At 37.2% G+C, this 20,979-nt stretch overlaps 1 protein-coding gene across 1 annotated transcript in view; it reads left to right on the top strand.

Moving 5' to 3' along the window:
- The window catches only part of RIMS1 (regulating synaptic membrane exocytosis 1), a 160,091-nt gene that overhangs the window by 14,125 nt on the left and 124,987 nt on the right, over positions 1 to 20,979 (top strand). The window contains exons 3-4 of the mRNA XM_053972461.1: positions 19,387 to 19,454; positions 20,193 to 20,303. Of these exons, the coding sequence (XP_053828436.1) occupies positions 19,387 to 19,454; positions 20,193 to 20,303 (179 nt within the window). The remainder of the gene's footprint in view (positions 1 to 19,386; positions 19,455 to 20,192; positions 20,304 to 20,979) is intronic.

Raw genomic sequence — 20,979 nt, 5'->3', positions numbered from 1 at the left:
AAGAGAATCTAGGAATGCAGGCACACTTTACTACTTGAACCAGTAATTTAAAAACCTTTTTCAGATCTTATCTGCATATGCAATTTTTTTTTCCATAATCAGATTTACATTGTCCTGTAGCTTTAGTGTTAATAGTGATGTCTGGGACATATTCTGCATGTGGAAATGGAAGCAGTTATTCATTTCTTGAACTGAGTCCTATCCTCGGGGGAAAAAACCACAAAACATAACAAGGGAAAGGTACTCTTGTTTGAGGACCACGAGCCAGATTTTCAAAATTTGGGAGGTTCAGAGTTACATATTTACACATGACTCTTTGTGTTTGTGCTTAAGAAATCTTGGTGAAGCTGCATATTCTATTCCTACTTACCCAAATTATCCTTCCAACCTAATTTTCTAATGCATAAGAAACAGTTGTTTAGGGAGACCACATTATCTGCTTCAGGAATGCTACAGTCAAGTGGCTTCAGGAACAAAAGGAAAATATAAAATAATGTATAAGAAGGAATGTTTTCATATTCTTTGTTTTACTGTAGTTTCATAGCATTACTAAGACAAGATTTTTCTGGGAGGTGTACAAGTTTGTGGATACATATATTTATATGAAATCGAATGTATGTGAGTCTGTTCCAGTTAAATACTTCAAGGATCATGATATGTAATTAACAGGGCATTATCCCAGAGGTAGTGAATAGAGCTACGTGTGAATATAAAATCCTGCAGATTTTTGTTTTATTCTTTCCCTTTGTCATGTTTTTGAAAGTCAGAATGTTCTGCAGATCGTCAGCAGGTGTCACAAGAGAGGAAATGTCATTCTGAAGCAGCTAGTTACGGTCCTTGGAGTGCCTCAGCCTTGCTCCTGCCTCTGAGGTGGGAATTTTAGATCCTGGCACTGGTGTGCTGTCAGTTCTGGGTAGGAGTGACACACAGCTTTGCAGAGCAGGAAGCTCATGTCACCTGTGCTCCCCAGGTGACTCTCTTTAACCCACGTGCACTTCATACAGTTCTCAGCTGAATTAGGAGGTGAGCAAAAACTTCTGCTCTGGCAGTGAATACTAACCAGTGTCATGAGCTCAGGGCTAGTGACTGCCACGTTTCTTTCAACTCTGCAAGCCCTGGGTCGTTCAGAAGTGTAACACCAGCTCTTGCCTGTCGTGCTCCAGAGCACTACCACAGCAAATTAGTGTCAGTTCATATCAAAATACATGGTATGCCTAGGAATTTTGTATTCTCTACAGGCTCAGATTTTAAAATACAGTATAAAAGTGACATGCACTTACAGATAAAATAGGACGTTACAAAGGAGCTCAGAAATACAATTTTAAATGGATGTAGGTTCTCAAAACATTCTGGTGTTTGCTGTTTCTGCCAATTTTTCTGTAACATGCTGAACCTTATCAGTGTACCCAGGTAGGTTCAGTTATCCCCCATGGGAGAGGCATTGTGGATTTGCCAGTAGGGGAGTTGTCACTCTCTTTAAGCAGACAATGTTTTGGGAAGGGCAAAGCAGTCCCCTATGAATGGAACTGGAACTGAATGTTTGGGAATAAATCCAGGTGTGCTGCTGCTGGCTTTTTTCCACAGAAAGGTTGCTCTGAAATCAGTTATGAAACAAGTTGGTTAATCTGTTCTTGTTACCAAGTTTTAAAGATCACTGCTAAGAAAGTCTTAGAGAATGACTATTCCTACAAATCACTGAAACACTTAGGAAGACATTTAATTTTTCCAGTGAGCAGTTGTTTTTTTCCTTAAACAAATGTACCATTTACATTTTGACTTCCCTTCAAATATATCCTTAAAAATTCTAATATATCCGCATAGTTTCCCTTAAAAAAAAAAGCTGCAACAACAAATATTGATATGAATTTTAGGCATGTTGCCATCATAGCATCAGTTATCTGTGCTATTGTGGACCTAATCTTACTTTGCCCTAGAAAAATTTTATAAGGATTAGGAATGAATTTTCTGACAATGCTTAAACAGCATGGTCACTGTTAAAACCTACATTTATATATGTTGTTTTAGCAATTTTTTTTTTGTTTGTTTGTCTGGATGGTATATAACATCTTAAAATAATAGAAAATGCTGCTTAATAGAGGTTCCTTTTGGAATGGTCAGTACATATAGCACTGCTCCTTTATTTTCTAGTTTTAAACCTGACATTTTCTAGAATTAAAGGATCTGGGCAGAATCTGAATTGTAGAAGGATTCAGAAATTAAATCATATCTACATCCACTTAGATAGTAAGGAAAATAAAAGAAAATCATGTGAGTTAAATTGTCAAAATTATCCTGAAATACAGAAACAGAATAAAATAGTAACACACAAATGTCTATCACCCATGGCTGTATAACCTTTCAATCACAGCCTGTACAGGAATTAGTTCAGAACATCTTTTGGTTTTTTACTTTGTAATGGGGGTGGAGAGTTTTTGAAGGGAGAAAAAATGTTGTTTTAAGGAATTTTTGTAAGGTTATGTGGCTGAATTAAATAAGCTGTAATGACATTGTCACCTTAGGTTGATGCTCCTAGTTTTGCTGTAGTCTGGGTTTGAATGGAATGCGTTTTGCTCGACTTCTCTTGGCAGGAAAACTCAAGTGCAGGTGGATGCCTGCAGCCTCTTCCTACAGGCTGAATAGATTGCAGCAATTTGGTTCTGTCAGTTCAAGCCTGTACTTGAGCATGGCTGACAAAAGTGGTGCTGGCATAGCAACCCTTCAAACCAGCTTACCCGGCATCAGGCAAGGAAGGGACTTGGAATATGGATCTTCCACATCCACTGTGCTGTGGGGCATGGGAATTGGGGAAAATCTAGCTCTGTGGAGATAGTAGCACAAAAGCTAGAAACAGTAGTTAAAGTTGGGAACAAAAATAATACTTTGATGCCATTGATCAGTAAATTGTAAAGTCAGTGCCTGCAGATTTGTCACCATTTAACTGAAAACGTCTGGCTTCAGTTAGCAATTGGATATCTGAGCAAATTGCTTGAATTAGGGTTTGTTTAAGATGACCTTTGGCTCTGAAAAATGCTATCCAGCAGATCTTTTATGGATATTGTAAGTGAATATGTTACTTACTGCCCTTGTCAGGAAGAAGAATACGCCACAAAATCCCCTTACACACAGAGGTCAATTCATTATCCTATGATGTCAGAGGAAGTCCAGAAATCTGTAAATCTGACAGTGGCTGTCAGACTTGCACTGATGTTCTCATTTGATTGTCAACAGATTCTCCTCAGTCAAGGCCAGTTATCAAAATGATGTATCTTAGGAGTTGTTGACTTTTTTTTAGCAGATAAGGTAAGTAAGATAAATGCATTGCAAAAATACTGAATCACGAAGGTTGGATAGCAAAGATCTCAGCCATTGCACCTATGGAATTGAAGGCCCAGCCTAGGTTTTCATCTTCCTCAGAGGAGTCAAGAACAATTGAGTCAATCCCAGGTGGAGGCAGAGGAAATGAAACATCAGTGGCAGCACAGTACTAAACCATTGACAGTGGAACTTGGAATGCTGGTTACAAAAGCCATAAATAGCAGGGTGTTCCTTTACTGGCTCTTTCAGACTTGTGTACTTGAAGGGATTCCTGTCACTTGGTTGTGCAGAAATGCTCTTTTGTCTGCCAGTCTGCTGCAAAATGGTGGGTGATGTTCTGTAAAACTTCCCCAGAGGACCTCCAGGAACGATGTGGTCAAGCCATGGGATGCCAGTGGGAGGCACACCACAGCCTGCTCCCAGTGTGTGCTTTTACATGGTGTTATTCAGATGGATGCAAGTCACTTCACTTTCACTTTGAATTGATTAGCTTGGATCAAAGTTTGAATTGAAAGCTGTAGAGCAGCAACAGCATGGTATTGATTTAGCCCAAACTAAATAAAAGACCAAACATATTAGCTTCAGCATATTATTCTGTTGATTTGGCAACCTAATTTCTCCTTCGGTGCTTTTTTAATTTTTATGTTATCTGCTAGGAATATAAACAGAAAATGCTTATACCTGAAAGGAGAGGAACTTGATGAGCTCTAACAAGTATGATATGTGTTTAAGGGCAGACCTTCCTTTAAGGAGCTATATGTCTTTTTCACCAGGCATTCTTAACCTCTAGTTTTCTTCAGTAGTTATGAAAAATTTCACAATTAGTCCTATGTGAATCTGTAACCCCTTCTTCAGAAATGTGTGAATTTATGCATTTGTGTATTTATGTATAGAAGTCTTTCTCTGGTAAATGGTCAAACATTTTCTTTGCAAAGTTGTAACTATTTTGCCAAAGAATGTGAAAAAGAGACTGAAAAACGTTCAGTCTCTTCTCTGGGCAATACTTTACTGAAGAGAAGATGTACTTAAGCTGCACATGTTTTAATTAGCTCAGTCTTAGCTAAACACTGTATTTAAGCCTATCAGAAGCAAGTACGTTTTTTTCTAATGAGTTTAATTCTGGATGCAAAGCCAAAGACTACTTCAAGTTTTCTACAATCTCAGTGGAGCTTTTTGTGTCTGGAGTGCTGCTAGCAGAGCAAAGGAAAGCCTTGTTTCTTCCCCATGCATCTTTCTTCTGGTCCTTTTTTATGTGTCTAACAATTTACCACCAGTCGAACTCCAGTCCTTTGTCCATCACTTGAGTGAAGTGATTAGGTCAGTTTTCCACCCACTTCACAGCTCACCAGTCAATCCATAGTTCTCTGATTTGAATGGAAGGATATTGTGAGAGACTTGGTTGGAAGCTGTGCTACAGTTACATTAAACAATATCTGCTGCTGTCCCCTTGCCTGCAGATCCAGAAACCATACTGGTCAGGCAAGATTTGCCCTTGGTAGAGCTGTGCAGGTGGTTCCCAGCCACCTTCTTGGCCTTCATGGGCTTGGGACTGCATTCCAGAAGGATTTGTTCCATAACCATCCCAGTGTCTTTTTCTTTCCCTGCTTGTAGAGGTGTGGAATGTGCTTTGTCTGGTCACTGTCCATCTCCCACAATAGCCAGGACCTTTTGAAGCAGATCAGACAGGGCTACAGTGCAAAATGTCACATGCAATACCTAATATTGTATCTAAGACTCCTGCAATTGTATTAGAATATCTTACCCACTGTAACTTGGCTTTGAGGTCTGGAGACTGCAATACAGATCTTTTTTTGTTGTTTCCCTGATTTTCTAATTTAAATTCCAACTTTAAGCATAGGGGTTTCTTTACTTGGATTGGTCTTTTTGTGGTACAGAATTAAGCTTGGGACCATTCTCTGACTTTCCTCTTTACAAAAAATTGTTGTGAAACTTCTGGTTTAGAGGACAGTTGCATTTTCACCCAGGCATAAAGGTGAACAGTATGTTTTATTCTTGGAATTTATTCTCTTAAAACTTGAATAATGGTAGAGTTGTGTGAGATTAAGCAATCTCATGCTTTTCTAATGGTCTTAGAAATTTTTATAACTGCAGGAGTATCATATACAAGTTAATATCTAGACCAGCTATTAGCAGGAAGATTATGAAGGGCTAAAATATGATGGTCAATATCTAACTATCAGATGTGTAGTGTAATGTGCCTCAGAAGATAGTGGCAATAAAATCATTTGCAAAGGTAAAACCCTGCAGAGATTACAAAGGCAATGTTATCCTGTGCAAAGTTTGAAAATGTGTTACAACTTAATTATGTATTTTTACTAGGAAAATGGAATGATGTCCTGTTTTACAGTTAGTTTCCTATGCTTTGATGCTATTAATGGTGTAAAAATAAATAGACCAACTATTAGTACTTTATTCTTAAGCTGTCAGGTGAGCCTTTGGGGGCAGCCAAAAGGCTTGATGTGTCTGGGGCTGGGAGGAATGAAATCCACCCTTAGGGATGAGCAATGCATGCTGGAGTTGGTGGTACTGCTCTTTTCTGCAAAATGACCTTTCTGACCTCAGAGCGTTCTTCTGTTGCTCCTCTCTTCCCTTATTTTCAGCAAATACCTGCAGACACCTCTGCCATCTGAGGGTGTCAGGCAGGACTTGGGCAGAACTCATGGCTAGAGATAGCAGTGGGTAAAATGGGCATCAAGAACTGCCTGCTAGAGGAGCAGGGAGGAGTTATCACATAGGGGAGTGGGAGACAGTGAGAGCTTTAATAACACCATGAGGCACAAACAACCTTTCTAAATGTGTTCAGGTTAGTTCATTATTTTTTTCACAGACACATGTATGCCATGGGAATGACAGGAACACTTGAAATAAGACAGAAAGCGAGTCCTATATAGTACAGTCTCATTTACAAATTCTGAGGTTGTAGCAAGCAAGAATTTTTCATCTGTTGATTTTTGTTATGACAAAATCCCCTGCCTTGTTTAGCATGTGCAGGTGAGGTGAGGTGCATATTAAGGACCCAGGTGTGCTGTGTTCTGAAAGTGACACAAAGCCCTCAATGCCTGCCCTGGCAGAAGAGGAGCTCATCCTTCAGGGGGGAATGCAGAAGGGTCACTGGATGTGCTGTGAAAGCATCAGGCACTTGACATACTCGGTCTTTTGTTTCTTTTGCAAGAAATGTTTCTGGCTTTAGGAGAAAGCTGGGTATATGTTTCTTGGTCAGTAGCAGATGATCACTGTCTCTTAAAATATATACAGACTGGACACTTTTCTCCTCCAAAAAACCATCTCCTATCAAGGCATTTCTGTGAATAAGGCAGAGTTAGACAGTTGTATGTTCCTCCTGCTGATACAGGAGTGCTACTGGGGGCACTTAAAATCAGCAATGTCCAGGGATATTCTGTGGCTTTTGCTGTTGACTGACATGGGAATGTGAAAGAGAGTGTTCAGTACCTTGGGTTTGATCCAGAATTACAGGGAAACAACTTGATTAAAAGTTTATTTTTATTATTACTAACAGATCCATATATTGTTAAGTATGAAAGAGCTGTAAGCTCTCATTAGCTTTACTATTTATATTTTATCCCTTCTAAGCTTCTCTTTGTTTGCTTTGCTTTCTCACATTTTAGTTTCTAAACAGCAGGTTTTTTGTATTTTGGATGTCCTGCATTGTATTTTGGAAGTCCTGCAGTATGTAGATAGGCTGCAGAAAACCATCTGTTTGTACAGAGGAAGGCTACCTCTGCCACAGAAATAGTTTTATTGTTGTATCATTTGTATACAATTACAGTAGATTAAGTACTTTAGTAAATTCTATTAGCTATAATTCTCTAATCATCTGGCTTTTGCAAATACAAGTTCTGCTTTTCTGTTTTATCTTGAACATGTAATTTGGAATACAAAATGTTATTTCCTGGGGGTTTTTATTTGGAGTATATTTTTCTTATATAAAATTATGTTTCCATGCACACATCTGTTACATATGAAAAGAATTAAATTATCCTATTAATTTGTAAAAAGTGGTAAGTTTTCTCAAGGGCCGTTTGTGTTTTTAGTGTGCTAGAAGTAAAACTGTAGCTTGGGATGTCTTACATAAATTTAAAAAACCACATTTCCAAAACACAATTGCTTTGGCTACGCAGTTGATTAAACTTGTTCAGTGCACCACTGCTGAATATAAATAATAACTGCAGCAGTGGTATTGATTACTTAGGTGCCTGAGCTTGTGTCTACTGTTGGCTTAAAAGCACTAAGAAACTTCTTTCCTCTTCTCTCCAGAGAGGAAGGAGCTTTCCCCCCCCCCCCCCCCCCCCCCCATCTTGTTTCCTAAGGATCCTTGATTCCGGATTCCTAAAACCATGAACTCTTTCTAAAGGCTGAAACTCCCTGCTGTCATTGCAGCACACTAATGCAGTAATCGATGCTTGCACTACACTGCAGAGATTTGTTTTGCTGACAAGAGCTCTCGTTAGCCCTGCTTGGTGTCACTGGTGTTGAATGTTTGACACTGCAGAATAATTTGGCTTAGGATCAGGACGCAAGGACCTCATGACTTCTTTGAGATCGTCTCCTTCACACTGAAGTGGATTTTTGCTGGCATTACGGTTTTGCTACAGTTGCAGGCTGGATTCGGCAACCTACTAGGTGCCAGCTGTGCTTTAAGTATTCTCTTGTTGAAGCTGCTATGTTTGCTGGGTTTCTTCAGTTTCTGCTCCATACGTTGCATTCAGGGACAGGTAAATAAGGAGCTATATAGTGCTGAGGTTTTAATTATTTTTTTTATATTTCATATTTTTAAACAGAATTATATCCTTTTATGAACAGATTTATTTAACTGCGCAGTTTTAGTGGAGATGTTGTATCCTCAGAATGTTAAATTGTTAATTGTAGCATATATTCAGCTTAAAGAGGGAATAAAGAACCATGTTGCTTTTAAATGTGTTTCAGTTATGTTTATATTTTGAAAGCTCATGTGTTAAACATAATTTGACAGTAGCAATGCTATATGGAATGAGCTTTTAAAAAAATCTGTGTTTGGAAAGTGCACATCAAAATAGAAATGTTTCTGAAAATAATAAAAATATTCCTATTGCATCATGACTTCTGCATTTTGGAGAAGTCAAGGATAACGAATTTAGAAATTTACTTCAGGAAACAAATGAAAATTCCTGTGTATTTTTTTTTTTTTTTGGCAGAAGACAATTGACAAGTCCTCAATCTCCTGAATTATTCTTTTCTTAGGAACTTGAAAAAGTTCAGAATGGAATGTGATTATGTTACTTTTCTTTTTTGCATATTATTTAGGGGGAAAAATCATCAAACTCATGTACATAGAATGAAAATATGTTTGTTTATCATAAGATGCAGTTATGTTATAATAATATATGGGTTATAATAAATGTACAGTTCTGGTTATTTTGTACATTATTTCTGCATGATTATATTGATGCACTGCACTTTTCTGCACAGGGAAGGACATCAGCTTTTCCCTTTTGTATTTGAAATAAGGTCCTCAGCTAAATCACTGAAGGGTCACAGGGGAAAGTGAGATGAAGGATCCACCACTGCAAGTTCCTTGGGGATTATGCAGTGTGTTGAGAATAACAAATAACTTTAAAATCCTATATCTAAGTAGTTGATAACACTGTCTATAAAAATTGATTTTGAAAAGCAGTTTTTTCACTAGAAAAATTAATCCTAAAAATGTATGTTAGAATAAGTCATGAAAGAGGTTTTATGCTCTTGAAAATAATGTTTTATATACTATATTTTAAGATATATATGTTAGAAATCTATTTAATTTCTACAGAGTTTAGAGGAGAATTAGAGTTTACTGAGAGCATAATATTGAGGGATGCATTGGAGAAAATATGATTTAATGTCAGTCAAAAAGATGGAACAGAAGCAGCAGCAGGAATATCAGCAAGACAGAATGCTGAGGTTGGGAAAGACAATGGTCAGCCTTCGCTCTCCATGGAGTTTAAAGGATAAGACTGGAGAACACCTTTGGCAAAGGTCACAGCCTTGCACTCTCTCATGCTTAATAAGTTGTTTATAGGTACATAAAGAAGCTAAATCCCTGTTTCTTCTTCAAGCTATTCACTGCGTAGATGGCTGTAAACTGCATTCCAGAGGTCTCCTGCACATCTTGGCAAAAGTAGATGAAGAAGGTGAAATGGGATTGGGGTTGAGAAATACAGAGCAGTGACACCCTGTGTTGTGGTGCTTCAAGGCTGTGCTGTGGGCAATGGGCAATCAGCAGCATGTCTCCAGCCTTTGGAATAGCATGGACCTGGCAGATCTAAAAGATGCTTCAGAATCACAGAGCCCCACACCCCCTGACTATAGAGTTACAATGGACTGTTAAACCAGGCTATCTATAGCTCTCTGTCCATTAAATGTATATCATCTCTCCCCCATAATGACTCTTCAGTATCCTAAATATTGCTCTCTGGAAACTGAACTGTGTGCTGCAAGGACAGAACCTGAGAGAATGAGCTGTCATCAAGGTCAGCTCTTATGTCAGGGTATTGGTTAAGTACAAGACTGCCCAAAAAACAAACCTTGATGGACAACAAAGCAAAACAAAGTCCACTGAATGAAGAATAAAACCTTAAGTTCCTCACCAGTGTGACCTTTGGAGGTATTTTTGTAGCAAAAGTAGGAAAGGCACTGAAGTCTTGGTCTCTGGCCAACCCTGTAATTCCCAAAAGGCAAGGATAGTGGTTTTCCAACAGCAGACAGGCGTGTGCCATCCTCTCCTGTTACAACTGAGATCAATTGCATCCCCCCCATCATCTTCTGCACTGCTAGTTCTCAGCTGGTGGATTTCTCCCTGTTTCTACATTTGTTTATCCTGGTCTGAGTGTGGAGCCATTTCCTTGTCTACTCTGAGCCTGATTTTCTATTTCCAGTTTGTTTTTTCTAGTTTGTCAGGACAGCTTTGAAGTCTAGTTCTGGCCTACTATGAAAAGCCATTCCTTTGTCCTTGGGGTCAAGTCACTTACAAGTCTAACATGTTTCTGTTTCATTACATGGAACAGTAGTGTGAGTGTTGACTATTACTGTGTTCCAGACAAACACTACAGGCCTGTTTAATGAATACTTCAGGGGGTATTTGTTATCAGTTTTAGCCAAATATGGTTAGAATATATGTAGACTATTATTTTCTAAATAAATTTTCACCCTAGGCTAGACACTTCTTCTGGTGTGGCTCTTAACATGGCATGCTCATAAACAAAACTCCTGCTCAAATGAAAATATTTGACATCTGCTGATAGAGCCAAATAGTAGCAGGTTCTTTACATAATATTCTAGATTGGCAACTCCTTGGTACTAGATGCTAAGTAGTAGGGACTAAATAGTTGCAGAATTATTTCAGTTGTTTTTTGCATACATTGCTGTTGGCATTTTATTTTGTGTTTCTACTTATGTCTTGTGTGCTTCCTGGTACTTGTTCACTGTAAGGTACACATGCAAAGGGAACTTTCCATTGATTCTTCCAGAAAATGAAACATTTATGATTTAGTTGGTCAGTCTTTGACTGCATTTCTCCCTCTTCTGAATTGGCCTGGTTCTACTTCCAATATTGGTATTATTTCTTAACTGTTTCCATGATAGCTGGACTCCTTTTGCTGTTGTGTCTGCTTCCTAATTTTCTCTAAGGTTGGAGTGTTTTGCTTTGATTTGGTTATTTGGCAATAGGATTCTATTGGTGGGTTTTTTGTTTGGTTTTTTTTTTTTTCTTTTTCTTTCTTTTTTTTTTTTTTTTTTCCTAGAAAGTTTTTGGCTTTTTTTTTCTGCTCAGCTTCATTCTCTTTTTGAAGATCATGAGTTTATTCATGATCACATTCTTAACTATTTCCTCTCTACTGGTGGGAAGCAAAGCTCCAAAGATCCTTTGCTTTATTGTTTTGCAAGTGTCAGTGATCTCTCAGAGTGCACTCCAAAGAGTCTCCCTGCAGTATTGCCCTCTGAACTGAAGAAACAAAACCTCTCATTATCTTCTACTGCAGCATAACTGAGGATACTCATGAATGATAATTAAAAACCCAAAACAAACAGAAACAATAACAAAAAAAAAAACAAACCAAAAAAACCCCAAAAGCCACCCCCAAATCAACAAAACACTAAACCAAAAAAAAAAAACCACAGTACTTCTAATGTGTGAGCTTTACAGCTTGCTGCTTTACAGCCATTTTCTTTTCTGTTTTCTTCATCCTTGTTAAAATTTCTAGCTAAAATTTGGGTGTATAGAAACAGCCTGGGGTTTGAGGAGAGTGTATTTTCAGCTTTGATTTTAAATGATAATTTGTTAATATAAATACTAAAATTAAAAAAAATTAAAATACTAAAATAAAAAAACTTAAGAATTTTTTAAATTCTCAGAGGAAAAATACCAAAGGAGACCAAAATGGAAATATTACCTTTTTTGCAATCAACACCTACTCAATTGGTTTAATGTGTACAGGAGATAGGGGAAAAAAACCTAAACCAACCCACAGGGGAAGAAAAATGTGTTGTGCTGAAGAACAGCATGGTATATTTGAAGTGCTGGGAATTCTTTCAAAACAGCAGAAAAAATATTAAGAACTTGTCAGACCTTTAGTGTACCAGGCAGCTGTGTACATACGTATCCAAAATTATGAGACCATTTGACTTTTTGAGATTACTTGCTATACATTTTTAAAATTTCATTATAGGCTGAACAAAAATATTATCAAGAAATCATATCAAAACTGAAAGTGTTAATTATATGAAACAGGAATTTAATGAAACTGTTGACACAAGTTGGTGTCAATATTGAATTGGAATTAAATAGAAATAATAAATTTTTTCAGAGAAGCTCTACATTTCTAGAAGGACATCTCCTTCCATCCATCTGGAAAATTAGATTCCACTCAAGAGAGCAATCCCACTCAGCAAAATCAGAGACAACAATTAGACAGCAAAATTTTCCTTAAATCTTTAAATGCCAGAGTATCAAAATCAAAATGTTTTTCTGCTGATTTTAAGTTCCTGATGCTAACCATTTTTCTGGTATCCTCAAGAAAATATTTTTAATCAACCTTGTAAAACGACTTTCAGATTAATAGAAGTTTGTGCATCTTGCTTAATATTTTACATCTCTACATCTGTCACACTTTGTCATGACCCTACAGAATATACTTTTGAGGACCATCCCTCTGTGAATCATACACACTCTTGGGCTCACATGCTTTCAATAAGAATAGCAGTTTAGATGGTCTCTGAGATAAAAATAAACATCTAGCTGGAAAGGTGTTGATGAACTTTTGAAGACTCTGGGTGTTTGAGTGAAGTTACTAAGTGTTGGCTCAGGGAGTTCATGAGAAGATTCCCTACACATTCAGGAAACTTAGAACAGCTTCCTTATGTCACTTGTGTCCATGTTAAAAATTTTGGGAACATTCAAAACTTCTCCATTTGTTTACTCCTAGATAGGTTGTGATTTTTGGTTTTAAGCTTCCATTGGCAAGATTAGTAACCCTTCCTTTCAGTGACTTATAAAGCCTTAAGACAACACTGAAATAATTTGGGTAGGAAATCCATTTTGTGAAACACAGAAATGGGCCCAATTGTGTTTGTGTTGGAAGGTCTTTTGGAAATCTGTCTTTTGAGCAACCTTCATTCATCAATGAACACAAGTGCAGTACTTCATTATAAAAATGCATATGTCTAACCTGTACACCTAGTTAAAAGCAAATCACAATCTATGACATAAAAATTCTTTGTTAAATCTGGATAAGAAACTAATTTTAAACAGATCACAGAAAATTGTCTTTGATGTCCAGACAAAAAAAGAATACATTGAAAAACTTTTTAATAATCACCAATGGGCAAATCATTCCTTTACAAAATAAAAAATAATTATGAATTTGCAAACTCTTGTAAAGGAACAACTTTGCAATGGTAATTAGGGGAGAAGTCAAATGGATTTTCCTTTTCACTGGATTTTAGCTTAATATTAGTGCCCTTAACTATCTACATAATATTTCTTCAGTTCACTACTTCCTTGCCTAATTATTTCTATATTTCTTGTTTGAAAATATCAATCAGCATCACTTTGTCCACAATGTAACTACCACTTCAAAAAAGGTTTCTAAACCAAGGGGATTGTTTCAAAAACATGTTTATTTTGTATGAGAAGGAGTATGAAATGTTCTTATCTTCTAAGTGCAAAAGTAAGGAATAACCATTTGTCTTCAGTTTGTATTGAATAAGCCAAGATTGTCAGTTATCTAAATCTGAAAGCCTAGTGCTTGATAAAGCTGTGTAGACCCTTTTCCAATGTTTTTTTTTGTTACTCAGAAATTTAATTAAGATACAGAAAAGTAATTTTATATCTCATCATTAAATGAGAATACCTAAATAAATACTGAATTGAGGAAGCGATTTTAGAGGCTAGTTCTAGTTTTGAGAGCTATGTGCCACATTTGTATCTAAAATAGGAGTATTATATATATAAATTGTCACTTCTAAGGTGTACTAGTCTTTATTTTAACTTTGGACTCTTACAGCATGTCAATATTCAGTGCTTAGGACATTTACCAGCAGGGAACTGAAGTCCAGTGCAATTATATATTTTCACTACAAAAGAAAATGCTAAATTTCACAGCCTTATGATGCATTCTTCCCACAAACTGCATGAGCCAGCCTGTCCTGGAACTGTGTAGATGGTAAAACACAGATCTTGTCCTGCAAGGATTTAAGTTCTTAACTGTAGTCATCTGAAGAAGGTTGGTTTGAGACTAAGAGATAATGAGCATTTTTGTGAAGCTTTCTATAGAAATAGGCAATAGGTAGCTTTTGAATTCTCTGCTTGCCATCTTAATGCAAGGGCTGTTTGCCAAGGCAGGATACTCACATATTTTCTTAATGGGGTTAGTTAGCAGCTTGAACTTGAATGATTTTAGCGTATATTGTTTATACACTGAATTATTTTTCTGATAAAATGATATCATGTTTTTTCCTGGGTGTAGAGGTACCTTCCTGCTTAACAGTAGGATGTACCACATCTGTAACAGCAGCTCACCAGAGAGATTGTCCAAGCAGCCAGGGATCAGGTTAGGAAAGCTAAAGTCCTGATAGAATTAAATCTGGCTGAGGACATCAAGGGCAACTAGGAAAGTGGCTACAGTGTGTTAGTAATAAAAGGAAGAGTAGAGAAAATGTGGGCTCTCCCCAGAAGGAAAGGGGAGGCCTGATTGGAATATGGAGAAGACTGAGGTACTGAATTACTTTTTCCCTCAGTCTTCACTGAGAAGTGCTCCAGCCACACTGCCCAGGCTGCCACAGGCAAAGGCAGGAACTGGGAGATCAAGAAAGTGCCCAGTGGAAACATAATCCTTATTTGTAAAAAGAGAAAAAGAAAAGGGAGGTGTTGGGAACTACAGGCCAGTCTGACCTTCGTGCCCAGCAAGATCATAGAGTAGATCATCCTGGAAACTCTGCTAAGGAAACTGGAAAATAAGGAGGTGATTGGTGACAGCCAACAGTGCTTCACTAAAGGCAAATAATGTGTGGCCAATTTAGTTGCCTTCTACAATGAGGTTGCAGCATAAAGAAAGAGTGACATCAGCTACCTGGACTTGTGCAAGGAATTTGACACTGTCCTATATATGGCATCCTTGCCTCTAAACTGGAGAGAGGTGGATTTTATCAACAGACCTCAAGTACAGACTGAGTGGAGAATGGATTGAGAGCAGCCCTTAGGAGAAGGACTTGGGAGGTGTTGGTGAATGAAATGCTCAACGTGAGCTGGCAGCTTGTAGCCTAGAAAGCCAAATACATCCTGGACTGCCTAAAAAGTGGCATGGCCAGCAGGTTGAGGGAGGTGATTCTGTCCCTCTGCTCCATTGTGGTGAGATGCCACATGGAGTGCTGGATCCAGGTCTGGGCTCCCAACATATGCAGGACATGGAGCTGCTGGAGTGAGTCCAGAGAAGGCTATGGAGATGGTCAGAGGATGGAAGCATGTCTCCTATGAAGACAGGCTAAGAGAGTTGGGGTTGTTCATCCTGAAGAAGACAGGCTCTGGCAAGACCTTCTAGTAGCTCTTCACTACCTAAAGAAGGACTACAACAAACCTGCAGAAGGACTTTTTACAAGTGATTGTAGTGATGGTACACAGGAGAATGGCTTCAAACTGAAAAAGAGAATATTTAGATAAGATCTTGACTGTGAATGGAGTGAGGTGCTGGAACAGGTTTCCCAGAGAGGTTGTGGATGCCCCATCCCTGACAGTGTTCAAAGCCATGGATGGGGTTAGGAGTAACCTGTTTTAGTGGAAGATATGGTTGGGACGAAACGATCTTTAAGGTCTTTTCCAACCCAAGCCATTCTATGATTCTGTGAGTTAATTAGAGAGATGTAGTCTGACTATTCAGTTTGCAGAGAAATTTTAGATGTAGCATCTGAAAAATATTTGTCTAAGTTTCTTAGTTATCTGATAGAACTTCTGTGTTAATTAGCAGCAGCATGCTGCTAATGGTCAATTAAGTGCCTAACATGGGCTGACTGACTTTTATCATTAGATTCTGCTTCTTTTCTTTAGTACCTCCTGCAAATCCAGCACATACGAATGTGAGCAAATTGCTGGAGCACATTCTTTGCTGAATAACAGTAGTCTCTGAATACAGTCTGGATGGATTTGGGAAAACATCTCGGGGTATTTTATCCCCAGTATTCAAGACTCTTTGGAAATCAGCATAACTGTTGATACACAATAACAGGCCCTCTCATATTTTGTGCTTGTTTTGGCTTTGTGAGAGGGACAAGGCTGTTTTTCCAGAAATTCTCAGCTTTTCAGGATCTTACTTGAAATCACAGTATCCCAGCATTAGCTTTTGGTATATAGTGCTGCTTTTGGAATAGTGCTGCTGAAGACAAAGTATTTTTGAGAAAATGGATTTTTGGTTGTATGAGTTAGCTTTTCCTTTATTTTGAAAGCACACATTTCAGATATAAAAACAATGAGAATTTATTAAGAGTTTTACTCCCCATCTAGAGTTTTGATGGAAGGCTGCAAAAGACTTATGGAAAAAGCTCAACACATTTGTATTCTGTAAGTTATTATTGTATCCATGTGCATCCAAGAGTAAAGTAATTGAACTGCAGCCTGTTAATAGGAAAAGCATTTCCTTGCTGTTAGGATACAACTTTTAAATTCTTCCCTTAGGAAACAAGGTTTTACAAATATATACTCTGTTTTACTCAGTTGGTCTTAAGGAAATCATACATTAAAACTGCAAATGCATTTTTCATAATATGTTTTAGAAATACATCAGTAATGTACAAAAAATAATGATACACTATATGTGTATTTTTATGAGGGCTTATTATTTTTAAGTTCATGTTTTTAAAGAATGGTTTAAAAAGTATTTAAAAGCAGTTTAAGCCTATAAAGCTATTATTTTCTCCTTATAAAAGTAGTTTTTTCCTCTCTTTAATGTCTTAAATTTTTCTTGTTTTACTAGTTATTTTTAATGACTTTGGCCAATTGAGTGTTCTCTGTGTATAGGGATTTTTGTTTTCAGTTTTGGTGAGGATTTTTTTGAGAAAACCTGAAATTTTGAAGCTTTGCTCTTAGTAAGTTCTTGCATGCTACTTACCTATTCCCAGATCTCCATAACACTGCTGCTGTGAAGTTATTTTGTGCAATTAAAGAGTGAGTTCTGGAGTGTGGCGGTGCAAGAATACCATAAATAGGCATCAGGCAAAGAAACAGCAATGGCATAGGATGACCAAGGAGAAATTATTTTCAAAGATATAACGGAGTACTGAACTGCAGATGTCCCTTGTATCAGTGTTGCTGGCATAAAATGTTTTTAATGTTTCATTTGGGGAGTTTTTTCATTTGTGTCTTAACTTTTATGTTCTATTTGATGAGTGTTTATGAATAGATTAACTGACATTTTCCATTGTATAATCTTTTTTATAGTTGTAAATTGCCCCAGACATTTGTGTGCCAGTGGTCTGTATCATACTGAATCTTAATGGAAATTTTAAAATTGAGTCATTTTTAAAGAATGTGTATTTTTCTCCATCCAATTCATATATTCTTGCAGCTTTTAAAGTATTACCAAATGGTAGACTTACCACTTTCAGTGACCTTCAGTCAAGATGTTTGATTTGATAGCTGCCTTTATAGCTTCTGAGCATATCATTCACGTTCCAGCTCAGTAGAGCTGCATTTGAGAGCAGAGGGTGAGAGAATTGGTGTCATGGCCAGCTGCTGTGGATGTAGCTGATGGCTTGGAATTTAGCAAAGCATGGGACAGACAGAAGAGGGAAAAAGGGATAGACACCTAAAGGTTTAGATGTGGGAAGGAGGGTGCAGGAATGTAGCTTAGCATCAAAGGTTTTGAGGCTAAAGAGGGATTAAAATACAGAAAGGACACTAAAGCCAGAAGCAGAAGCAGACAGAAGACAGAAAAAAATGGGCAGGGAAGAAAAGGCAGCAAAGGGTAGGTAGATGGTAAGAATAGGAAAATCAGCAGGTTAGACAAGACAGAAGATGTATGAGAGGATCTTGCTGCAGCAGGGACTAGGTGGAGAAGGATGCTAGATGCATGAAGTAAATGGATCTGCAGTAACCAGGAGGAAGACTGGCAGGGAAACTAGGAGCAAGTAGCTGAATCTAGGAAGGAAGAAGGAAAAGAAAGCAGGGAACAATGGGAGTGAGCAGAAATATGTTTGAGGACTTGGATACATTCGTCTGCATGCTGGAGCTGAACTATTGCTTTCCCTATTGCTAAGCAAATAACTCTGAAACAAGAAGACAAAGTGTGTTGTGTTTGGCATGTGACAGGCCAGCCCCACACAGGAGACAGTTCATTTTTGGTGTTACTGTTGAGTCCATTACTGAAACTTGGGGAGCTTTGTATCATAGAGCTTACTGCAGGTGTCAGTGTAGTTTGTGGGTTTGTTGTTCTTGTAATTTTGAAGTTTTTAGAGGCACAAGGAAGGATCCTAAAAATAAAACTGAAAGATCTTTAATGTGATTTAATGTGTTTTCCCAACCTGCAGTACTGCAGTAGCTAATGAAACCACAAACTGCCTCATGAGGTTATGCATATGATAGTAATATGCTGTTTAAAAATAAACTTGGGCATATGATCATGTAGATGGTAAGCTATTAAAGGTTGTATGAGTTACAGAAAATGTTACAAATTGTATTTCATAATTGGCATCTAGATATTTGTAGAGAAAAAATTAAAAAATCTCTACATGTGAAGGTATCTTCTTCTACCTTGCATGCTTTGTTTGAGTTTCTATTCGATCCACTACTATAAATAAACACAGACATCATAAAATAGTGTTACAGAGATCTCTTTTATAAAGTAAGATATTGAAGATACATTGCCAAAACTGCCCTCCTTGTCCTGATAGGCTGATGGCTTCCAGAGCCCTGTAATTCATGGTCTTTTTCTTGAGGTACACAGCATATAAGTTTGTCCCAAGTGAAAGAGAAGATTGCAGCCTTGTACCTGCTGTTGGTACTATTTGCTGTATTTGTGTGGCTGTTCCCCCTGGTACTCTATTTCCTACTCCTGTGCCTCTCGCTCTGTACAGTACCTGTTGTCACAACATTGATCTTTGCAGATTCTAGAGCATGGTTTACTGTTCTGTCCTTAGCTATAGCTAAGTGCCTATTTTGTGGAGTATTCCCTCTCGTGTCATCATTAGCTGTAGTCCTGTGTGTTTATTATGGAAATGGTGGGGAGGAGAATGGCTGTGAATGTGATGCTTTGGGGTCCATTTTTGGACTGAGCAAAGGTAAAAATAGACAGTGTGCACAACCAATTCTAAGGTGCAATTCATGAAAAAGCAGAGTAATTATAAAATATAATTATTTCATATTAATACACTATATTGTTTTCAAATTGATATATTGATTTGAATCATAAGAAAAGTTTTGCATTTCCTTCATCAAACGATTGCACTTTAAAATTAATGCATGCAGAAGTAATCATTCATACATCTTTCTCTGTTTGAGAGATTACACATTTCTTTCTATTCATATTCTTCCAGGTGACTTGGATTATTACTGGCTGGATCCTGCCACGTGGCACAGCAGGGAGACGTCCCCTATTAGTTCGGTAAGAAATAGAAAATAGGGATTCATAATCATAAGTTAAAATGTTTGCTAATTATTTCAGTTCAGCATAGATATTTGACTATAAGAAATCTTCTACACAAATCATATGAAAATTTGTTTTAGACTTCTAAGGAAATGGAAATCAGAAAGAAAGTTTTATCGATATGCATATTTGTAAAATTGCCTGAATTTTAACTTGAATTTAATTCCTTTATAGACACGGCACTTAATTTCACTATGAACCAAAAAAGAAAAAGCAGTTGTGAGTGTGATGCTGCTCTGGGAAAGATTTGTGATTTTTTTTAAGACTTGGAATTGGAAAGCATCATTTTGATTTTATTATATAATGAACCCTCATATGGTAGACCTGCATAACATATGTTATTCTAAAGAACAGAATTTCTGAATGTGCTTTTCAGAGACGTGCAATTTAAAAATAAATATTTCATTTTATTATCTAAGGCATATTGAAAATGTTTAATTGTATTGAAGTTTGAACTGGATTATAGTTCTATCTGTAGACTTAATGCAGAGATTTTCTTCCAAGAGGCATAAATATTTAATGTAGCCAGGGTCCAACAGATATACTCATGGAAAACTCAGGTGCATTATGTAACACATCTGAAGGATGTTTGTGTCAACTGTGACATGATGATGCAGTAATTTTATTGGTTTATACATATGCATCTAAATACATTTTTAAAATTCCAATTCAATTTAATTGCTTGTTTTTTAACAGCATCCCGTAACGTGGCAGCCCTCCAAAGAGGGAGATCGCTTAATTGGGCGTGTTATTCTTAACAAGAGAACAACCATGCCTAAAGAATCAGGTGCATTACTGGGGCTAAAAGTAAGTATTACATGATTTATGTGCTAAATGAAAAGAAGTTCTGCTGACCTTAGACATATAAGTGTAACACATTAAATTAGAGGACTCTCCAATCATATGGTCTTTTGACAAAAAATGTACTCTTCTCTTTTCCTAAATTTTGAAAGTTATACAGATAAATTATGACTATAAATACATTTACTCCTTCTAAACAGTCTTCAGTTGTTCATGACAAAGGGGCTGAACCATTTTGATTAAAAATGTATATTTATTCAGCTTCCTGTCTGCAAGATACATACTACACATGGCAATGCATTAATGGAGTCCTGCCCTTTCTAGCTCTGCTGTTTGCAATTTGGTCAAGTAATTAATCTTATAATTGACATACATAAATGTCATCTGGATGCAAATTCTTACAAGGTCTGTGTTCAAGAGCCAGACAACCATTTGAAAACAGAAATTTTGTAGAAAAAAAGCAAATATTTACACAAAAATCCTCTTAAATCATAGTAGGGGTTATATTAAATGTAATTCCAGTTAATCTAGCACCCCAAAATTTAGATATTGGCAACACCGTCCAATTGATTTAAATCCCTAATTTACATTTTTGGCTGACTTTTAGGTTCATGTGTCTAAATTGCCAGAACACTTAGAGAGAGTTCTGTTTCTGAAGCTAGTGGGGAATACAGTGTAGCAG

The sequence above is a fragment of the Vidua macroura genome, chromosome 3 (assembly GCF_024509145.1).
Source record: "Vidua macroura isolate BioBank_ID:100142 chromosome 3, ASM2450914v1, whole genome shotgun sequence".
In the NCBI taxonomy this organism is placed as follows: domain Eukaryota; kingdom Metazoa; phylum Chordata; class Aves; order Passeriformes; family Viduidae; genus Vidua; species Vidua macroura.
The sequence above is the reverse complement of the archived record's forward strand: the minus strand, read 5'-3'. Positions and strand labels throughout refer to the sequence as shown.